At 43.3% G+C, this 10,000-nt stretch overlaps 1 protein-coding gene across 1 annotated transcript in view; it reads left to right on the forward strand.

Annotated features, from left to right (window-relative positions):
* Window positions 1–6,801: 6,801 nt before the first annotated feature.
* The window catches only part of cyp17a2 (cytochrome P450, family 17, subfamily A, polypeptide 2), a gene marked incomplete at both ends in the record, with an annotated part of 8,725 nt that continues 5,526 nt past the window's right edge, over window positions 6,802–10,000 (forward strand). The window contains 4 exons of the mRNA XM_080741481.1: window positions 6,802–6,896; window positions 7,629–7,749; window positions 8,631–8,769; window positions 9,996–10,000. The exon at window positions 9,996–10,000 is cut by the window's right edge and continues 225 nt beyond it. Coding sequence (XP_080597607.1) covers window positions 6,802–6,896; window positions 7,629–7,749; window positions 8,631–8,769; window positions 9,996–10,000 — 360 coding nt within the window. The remainder of the gene's footprint in view (window positions 6,897–7,628; window positions 7,750–8,630; window positions 8,770–9,995) is intronic.

The raw sequence follows: 10,000 nt of genomic DNA on the forward strand, positions 1-10,000 counted from the left end.
ACATAAGTTACTCTAATAGTGATTCTCAAACATTCAATGACACCCAAATGAATAATGTATTTGGCTGCAGACCCCATCTTAAAATGCCAGGGAACCCTACGCAAAGTTTGTGTTGTTAGAAATGCTTCAAAAATATTCAAAATAGTTCAAGTCTTTTCAAGGTATTTTGACAACAGCCGACCTACAAGCTCACACTGTGCCCCATTGATTGTGTTGCTTGGACATTATTAATTAGCCGATAGGGGAGACCCTATAGAATCCCTTTAAGGACTGTTGGGGGCAGCCTGGGTGCCAGCCTGGGTGCCAGCCTGCTCACTACGCTCCGTGATTTGGTTTTGGACGACCTGCTCTACCTTCTGAGCCTTAGCCACCACAACATGACATACCGTCATACAGTCAGTACAGGCGCTGAATGACTGACAGACAATCTGAACAAAGATTTAGCTATCAAAGTCACCTGACTTAAGACTTATTGAAGTTCTCAGGTTGCAGAATTTCATGAAAAATATATTTTGAAGGAAATCTTTCAAAATAAAGGGTGTGCATCTTCTGAACGAAGATTTAGCTATCAAAGTCACGTGACCTAAGACTTATTGAAGAAAAATATATTTTGAATGGCATACCCAGAAGTTATGCGGGAACGCCTACTGAGTGGCAATAAACTACTATCTGGCCTTGACAGCCCATACATCCGAACAGAAATGTCCTATCTGATTGGATTAAACAACGTGACGTTCAACCCACCCACTTTGCCACTCGATTTCCCATTCACTTTATGCGCATACCCTCTATAAGCCTATATGCTAGTGGTATAAAATCCATGCACCTTTTGCATTAATTTTAGCATTTAGTTACTAGTTACTTTGCTGATTTAGGTGATTATTAATTAATCAAATTATTAATCAAAGAAAATAACAGATCTACAACTCACAAGTGTGAGCTATTTTCAAATAACCAAGGGATAAAACATAATAAACACTTGAGCATTTTTTGACTTAAGTAAGAGTTTAAATACAGGACTTTGTATACTCCAGCGAAGTATTTCTATGCTGTGATATCCCAGTGTAGAAAAACCTTCAAAATGGAGTACTTCTTCCACCACTGGCCTGGACTGAGTTGTACAATATGTGCATGGATGTTGTTAACAGAAGAAAACAAGGAAATTATTGTCAACTTAAGGCAGACCAGGCCTCGATCAACACCATCCAATGACCATCAACAGCTCAGCTGTATTGAGGGTGTAGAAGTATTGAATAGGTGAGTAAGGCTCTCAGTGGTACCTCTGTAGTGTAGACCATTGTCAGGGCTGCAATGGGAGGGCCATCTCTCTTCAACTGACAGAGGTGGTAGAGACACTTTTGGATGTGATGGCAGTGGCATTGCTATACTCGAGGCCAGGTTGTCTGTCAGCAGGACTCAAGTATTTTCAATTGTTTTACTTCTACTCCTTTACATTTCAGAGGCAAATATTGTACTTTTTACGCTACTACACTTTTTTGACACCAACGAGCTGGGCCGATGTATGGAGAACCGGGTACAACTGGAAGCGACGATAGAAGGCTCATCTGAGGACGACCTAGAGACAGCTTTAGTAACTAGTGACTTTTTAGTGACTTTGCAGATTATTATCAAAACATATACATATTTAGGCCATTTTACTTTTACTTTTGGTACTTTAAATATATTTGACGCCAATACTTTTGTAGTTTTACTCAAGTCAGTTTTGAATACTGAACTTGTACTTGCATTAAACTGACTTTATACAACAGGGTTTTGATACTAAGTAAGAATGTGAGTACTCCTTCCACCTATTGACCTCCAGAACTACAGCAAAGCTGAGGAGAGAAAACTACAGGACAGGACCATGAAAATAGCTGTAAAGAAGACTATGGGTACCTCCCTGGCAGAAATATAGGTCTATACCAACAACGATACACAAGCTAGAAGAGTGACGAACATCATCAGTGACGCTTCCCACCCCACTCACAGCCTGTTCTCCCTTCTGCTGTTGGGGAAACCATACAGGAGCACCGTGCCAAGACAGTAAGGATGCCAAACTGTAAATATCTTTACCAAGGCAGTCCGTTGAACTCCAGTAAGATAAATCCTCATGCCCTTCATGAACTTCAGAATTATGCATTTTATTAATCATAAAAAAATGTATGCATTCCTATGCATTAGAACAGGGGGTCCGGGACCCATAGGGGGTCCTATGAGTTACTACAAGGGGGCCACCAAATCCTTATGTGATATAGGATATACCACTTGAACCCTATAGCATTCCTATTCTGAGGAGAACTTTAGCCAAAAATAGCAACTCTACAAGCCAACATCCCTCGCAGCGTGAGGCGTTGTGAACTTGTAGATTATTTTCAGCAAATAGGTTTGGTGTAGGAGGGAAAAAAGGACACCATTATGTATTGAGGGCTTAAGTGGTCAACTGTTTGAAAATACACATTAACATGAATCCAACACAACGCTAATGATGGTGCTGTCAAACAAGTCAGGCATCTATGAAGTCTATGAAAAACCTGCAAAAACAATTTCATACAATTTTTTAGTGGGGGTTCCTGCCTCATCTCTCTCTCAGTAGGGGTCCTTGGCCTGAAAAACGTTGAAGACCCCTGCATTAGAAGATTAGATGAGTTACGTTAGGCTTGTTTTTTTATGCCATGCTAAGATTAAGATGTATGAATTAAGAAATGACAAAGAAAGCAATTTTGAATCTTGAACCAGTTTTGGGGATATTTTGCCAAACATGAATATTTTGGTCACTGTTAATCAGATGTCTGACACGCGCATGCACACATTATGTAATGTTGTCAAAGGAGAAAAGACACAACCCAGTGGTTGCCTGCTCACACTACAAGTAGTTTTAGGTACTTTAAATGTGGCTAACAATGTTCACTTGTGCAATAAAACAAAATGGAGGTGACACATGCTCCCCACCCCATTTTCTCTCAAATATGGAGATTGTTTAGCTCCCCCCATATGTGTGTGTGTGTGTGTGTGTGTGTGTGCGTGCGTGCGTGCGTGCGTGCGTGTGTGTGTGAGGGAGACGTAAGTTGTTAAATTGATAACAGAGTGTGAGTTGTTATCAGTGTAATCAAGACAGAATTAGATACAGTTCGTCAGCACAGGCCTTGACATCTTATCTATTTCTATTTCTATCTGTATCTGCCTGTGTGTGTGTGTGTGTGTGTGTGTGTGTGTGTGTGTGTGTGTGTGTGTGTGTGTGTGTGTGTGTGTGTGTGTGTGTGTGCGTGCGTGCGTGCGTGCGTGCGTGCGTGTGTGTACATGTGTGTGCGTGCATCTACAACAAGTGGAAGAAACAGAAGGTGGAAAAGAACCATCCCACTAAACAATTTGAACTAGAAGTATAAGTTTATACGTATAAAAAATGGTCTACCAGAGGTATAGATATGCAAGTTTTTTAGATGTCTAAACTTAGACTAGACGTCTAATATACGTCTAATAGACGTCTAAGTTTATACCTGGGTCTAAATTTAGACGTCTAATAGACGTCTATATTTAGACCTTACGGCCGGACGTCTATTAGAAGTCTAAATTTAGACCCAGGTATAAACTTAGACGTCTATTAGACGTATATTAGACGTCTAGTCTAAGTTTAGACGTCTAAAAAACTTGCAAATCTAGACCATTTTTATGCGTATAAACTTAGACGTCTGGTATAAGTTTAGATGTATATTAGATGTCTAATATACCTCAAAATGTTTGCTGGGATGGCAACAGTATTTCTTTCTTTCTCTCTCTCTCTCTCTCTCTCTCTCTCTCTCTCTCTCTTTCTCTCTCTCTCTCTCTCTCTTTCTCTCTCTCTCTCTTTCTCTCTCTCTCTCTCTCTCACACACACACACACACACACACACACACACACACACACACACACACACACACACACACACACACAACCCAACTGGTCGCAAATAAACTGCTATTTTTATGCAGATTTAGTCACATGAATCCACACCAGAGTTATTTAGATGATTTGTATTTTTATTTAGTGTAGAAAATGCCCTCCTCTCCAGTCTTGCAGGGGGCTGCAGTGGCTCAGGTGTAGAGTGGGGACCACATCAAACTGGGAACCAGTTCCCAGTTTGATCCCGGGCTCGCCTAGAGTTAGAAGCCTTGCATGGTTTCCTCCGCGGGCGGTGTATGAATGTGTGTGTGAATGGGTGAATGTAATGCACAATCATTGTAAGGCGCTCTACAGACGGACAGCGGTTGCCGCCGGGGCTCCCGCTTGGATCTGCGAGGACCGCGCCGCGGTGATACACAAACACACTCACTCTTTGAGTAAACGCTGCGCGGTATTTCACAAAGATGAACACAATCCATCTCTCACCGCCCGCGTACGCATGCACAAACGAGCACGCTCGCGGGGATTTTCACGGGACTGCGCCCGCTCGCCTCGCCGCCTCTAAACTTCGCTGCGCGGACGAAATAGCCGCCCGCCTCTCATTGAAAATGAATTACTAGCAGGCGGTGACCGCGTACCGTGTGCAATCCCCTTAAAGCACTATATAAATGCACCACTTAACATTTCGGTAGCCTGGGATCACTTCCAGTTTCGGGCTTCTGATCCGGTCGACAGCGGATGGCGTCCTAGGCCTACGTCATTTTGTTGTCAAACCGGATGGCACGCTTCTGTAGTCTCGCGTGGCCAGACTGTTGACTGTGGAATAGTTGTCTGGCTACGCGAGACTACTTTTTCAGTCATCCGGTCTAGGATGCCATCCAGTCTAATCCGGATCAGACGGCCTGTTGTAAGCGAATACCAGGCCTCCCTCCGAGAAAGCCTGGTGACGCGAGGTTACCATTTCGGTAGGAGGAGTCTGACTGGGTCATTTGCCTAATTTGTAACACACCTGCACTGACCTGAACAGATTGCGGAAGGCCTTCAAAAAGCACTCTCAGGCCCCGAGATGTTTTCAATCGTTTAGATGTTCAGTTTTGTCCACATGGAACGGACGTTTTTGGTGCCCGAATACAAGAATCTTTCAATTATTTAAAATGTCATCATCAGCGTTGAATTCATGCTGCAGAGGATACTGAGGGCGATAGGGCTTTTACAGAAACATGCTCCCTCCTACACTACCACCGTCAGCAACAAGTGGACATTTACAATAATAATAAAGAAAACATTGCACTCTTCTTCTCTCCTTTTGGTGCTTTGTGGCAGATTTATTGCGCAACTCACAGGCCATGCATATACTATACAGCGTTTTCAGTGGTTTTGTGGCGTTTGCAGTGGTTTCATGTGGACACACATTTCTTAAGACGATTCTGTGTGTACGGTAAACGTTTTGAAAGCGACTCCGAGCCATTTTTGTTTGAGAGACGAGCTGTTTAGTTTGTTTAGCTTACTGTATTCCTACTTTCCTGTGTTCCGATGCGTGTCTGTTCATTTCTGGGACTAATCTCGATCAGCATCACATTTCTTTTGCACTCCGTCATTAGTGTCAAGCCCTATAAGGTTGCTATGGCAACGGATGATTAACTGTGACATCAAGGTTGGATAAATCTCATGGTCAGGGTTTATAGCGCTTAAACGCACGCACGCACACAAGGTAAACACAGAAAATATATCTGGCCTCTTCAAGGTTTCAGCATGCAGGCATGACAGATACAGATAGAGAGAGATAGTGTGAGGAAGAGAGAGGGAGAGAGAGAGAAAAACAGTGAGAAATAGGATAGTTGGTCAGTCCATTGGTCCATCCTTTCAATCATGTTGTGGTGTGTGTTCTCTCCAGTGTGTGTAGGTGTGTGTGTGGTGGTCCTATGGGCCTCGTGGATGCTGGTGAGATGTTGCTTCAGCTGGGGGTCCGGACAGACCTCCAAGCCAAGGTTTATAGTTTTACCATTTCTTCATTCGCTTTTACTCATTTTGACCTTTTGTTTGTTTCAGTTGAGGTTTGATTCGTTCTTAAAGCAGGTTTGTTAGTTGAGTTTAGTTTTTAGTTTGTGAAAAGCCTTTGTTTTAGTTTAGTCTTTTTATTAGTTTTAGTTTTCTTAGTTTATATATATTTTTTTAATATGGATCTATCAGGGATATTCAAAGAAAAATGATAAAATAAATATCCCATCTACAAGCTCACTGTGCACAAGCACACTGTGCATTGTGATCTTTTAGATGGGCTATTTTCTTTATTATATTAAGTTAATCATCATTTTGTGTTCATAAAGCATTGTTTACATATTTACAGTATATCAGTTGACTAAAATGTTTTGTAAATTCTAGTTGGTCAATTGGTTATTTTTAGTTAACCATAGACCAAGTCATCATGACATCAGCAGAACCAAACATTTATTTCTGTGTAGAAAACGCTGGCAGCATGGCATTGGTGCAGTATTATTCATTAATCTAATTCCTGGAAGTAGCTTACAGCCAGGACTCTTATGCTATTGATATAATTGACGACTATTAGAAATATATGTTATCTAATATCTAAAGGTTGATAAACTATAGACAAACTAGACTCGGTATAATATTTATATTGTCAAAACATCCATAGACATTCCACCCGGATATATCAGTTTGTTACAAACATTTTAGCGTTGGCTATTCAGAAATAGCAGATGTACAAGCTCACAGCATGAACATTTTTGAAAAATCTTGAAAGGGTGAGAAATACCAATTTAGAAGGCATTTGTAGAAGGGGCCTTGGGTCTTAATGGGATAATAACCGTGCTCCGCACCCTGGCTGGCTGTCATTCAGATTGGGGTCTGGACAGGGACATGGACATGGACAGGGGGGACAGGGGGGACAGGCGGGTTCCACTATGCCCTGTCTGCCATGGCTGCCTGTGCTGGGAAGTCTGCCCTGGATGAGATCATCACTGCCCCCCCACCTGATGTTTACCAAGCTGACACACAGGTACTGTCTGTCTGTCTGTCTGTCTGTCTGTCTGTCTGTCTGTCTGTCTGTCTGTCTGTCTGTCTGTCTGTCTGTCTGCCAGTCTGTCTGTCTGTCTGTCTGTCTGTCTGTCTGTCTGTCTGTCTGTCTGTCTGTCTGTCTGTCTGTCTGTCTGTCTGTCTGCCAGTCTGTGTCTCAATCAAGGGTTTATGCGGATCCTTAAAAGCTCTTACATTGTGTGTGCATAACTGCATACACACAAGCCATCGTCTTTTCTTTGGTTTAAATCCTATTAGTAGACCTTGTATCTGAACTCTACTGTCTTGTGCTTTTCCTATGTGAACTGCTAAAAAAGTATTCAATCAATGTGTGTGTGTGTGTGTGTGTGTGTGTGTGTGTGTGTGTGTGTGTGTGTGTGTGTGTGTGTGTGTGTCTGTCTGTCTGTCTGTCTGTCTGTCCGTCCGTCCGTCCGTCCGTCCGTCCGTCCGTCCGTCCGTCCGTCCGTCCGTCCGTCCGTCCGTCCGTCCGTCCGTCCGTCCGTCCGTCCGTCCGTCTGTCTGCCAGTCTGTTTGTCTGTCTGTCTGTCTGTCTGTCTGTCTGTCTGTCTGTCTGTCTGTCTGCCAGTCTGTGTCTCAATCAAGGGTTTATGCGGATCCTTAAAAGCTCTTACATTGTGTGTGTGCATAACTGCATACACACAAGCCATCGTATTTTCTTTGCGTGCGTGCGTGCGTGCGTGCGTGTGTGTGTTAGGTATGGACCTCTGTACAGCTTGTACCTGGGAGGTCACCTGACGGTCGTCATCAACGACCATCAACACGCCAGAGAGGTTCTTCTGCAGAAAGGGAAGACCTTTGCCGGACGTCCTTTCATGGTAAACAAACAACAACTCTTGCAAAGTTCATGTAACTCTCAAGAGTAAGGGTCCATTTGGTTCCATTTGTTCACTCTCGTTACAGACCCGTAAGGGTCCATTTGGTTCCATTTGTACTCTCTCTCAGTTACAGACCTATAAGGGTCCATTTGGTTCCAGTTGTACTCTCTCAGTCAGGGAAGGAATTTCATGGAGACCATCAAGGCCATAGGCGCTGTGGCCCCTCAGTTTGGCCTTCTGTAAGTGTGGCTATGAGACTAGAGGTCTCCCTGCACTTCCATTCAGACATTTAGACCCTGGTGTCAGGCACCAAGTATTTGATTTATTTAGCACAATGTAAAAACAAAAACAAAAATAAGATACATGTGCAGGCAAGAAGCCCAAGGGGCTCAAACGAGGCCTCTACCTATGTATAAATGTACAATAAAATACTATTAAAACGGGTGGAATGAATGAATGAAGGGGGGTCCGGAGAATATAGCAACAACACATCCTGCCTTCCGTATAAAAAAGAACTTCTGCAGGCTCATTTTGGTCTCTCATGTGGGAGACATGGGGTTCAATAATGCAAGGTAGAATTTACAGATTTTACTCATTTAGAGTTCAGATATTGACAGTTTCTCTCTCTCTCTCTCTCTCTCTCTGTGTGTGTGTGTGTGTGTGTGTGTGTGTGTGTGTGTGTGTGTGTGTGTGTGTGTGTGTGTGTGTGTGTGTGTGTGTGTGTGTGTGTGTGTGTGTGTGTGTGGCTCCCTCTCCCTCTCTCTCTCTCTCTCCGTCCGTCCGTCCCTCCGTCCGTCCGTCCTTCCTTCTTTACTTTTCCTTTCTCTCTCTCTCTCTCTCTCTCTCTCTCTCTCTCTCTCTCTCTCTCTCTATCTCTCAAGGTAACCACAGACATGTTAACTCGTGGAGGGAAGGACATTGCGTTTGCAGACTACAGTCCATTGTGGAAGTCTCATCGTAGGCTGGTCCACAACTCCTTCCATCTGTTCGGGGAGGGAACCAGCAAACTGCAGGACATCGGTACAACACACACACACGCACACACGTACTCACGCACACACACACACACACACACACACACACACACACACGCATTAGCAAACCCATATTGAAGTCTATTCCACTCAGTGATGCTCAACCTTTTCTATTTCAAGGACCCCAATTTGATAAACATTGGAAGGCTGTTTCTCAAGTGGTCCACAGACCAATAGTGGTTCATGGCACGGTGATCCAACATGGAGTGGGTGGAAAAAAAGGTTGAAATGAAATGACTGTTATACTTTGTTGTGTGCAGTGTCAAGCACAGAACATAGCAGATCTGTAACACGTGAGCTTGTATAGATCTGCTATTTTCTATGCTTGACTCCGGCACGCGAATAAGATATAAATTCAATACACTTTTAGGACATTCACAATAATATATTTCTTGCATTAAATATACATGTATAGACTTACTGTATTGTAGTGGGGATGTGGCGGCTGGGTGGTCTTTGAGAATTGTCAAGCTAGAGGTCCAGTGCACGAAAAAGGTTGAGAGCCACTGCATTAGACCACGTGGACCCCCATTTAATATGATTGTATTTGCTTTGATCTCCACCAGGCCGCATGGCCGAAGGCCAGAGACAATGTTTTCGCCCCCCTCCGTCACAGCTAATCTAGAGCTATGGTGATTTAGTCTGATAGGGTCTGTCAGTTGTTCCAGAATTGTTGCAGAATTCACATAGTGCTTACCTATATTCTGTTATCGTATATTGTACACTTTAGTCAGGAACACTCGCGTCAAAGTAGATTTAACCATTTATTGCAACAAATGGAAGTATTTGAGCATATATGCCAGACTCGGATCAAAAGGTGGAGGCTGGGGTGGAGGAGGCAGCTAAGCAGCAGCAGATCCGAAGCTTCGGATCAAAGACGAGCAAAGCTATAATGAATGCATAGACATATTTAAAGGAGCCTCCCTTATTGAGCGAGAGCTGATTGGATTAGACAGTGTGATGTAATGATCAGCAGATCTGTGTGAATGAGGAGTATGAAAGGATCTGACTGACAGCTGATTAAAGCTGAGGCGGGCGAGACTCACATGTCCTGCATAAACTAACGCTATGTGTCATTAATATATTTGACTATTATTTAAACTATTATTTTCTGTGTGTGTGTGTGTGTGTGTGTGTGTGTGTGTGTGTGTGTGTGTGTGTGTGTGTGTGTGTGTGTGTGTGTGTGTGTGTGTGCGCGTGCGCGCACGTCAGTGTTA

This window comes from Nannobrachium achirus (assembly GCF_963921795.1).
Source record: "Nannobrachium achirus genome assembly, chromosome: 14".
In the NCBI taxonomy this organism is placed as follows: domain Eukaryota; kingdom Metazoa; phylum Chordata; class Actinopteri; order Myctophiformes; family Myctophidae; genus Nannobrachium; species Nannobrachium achirus.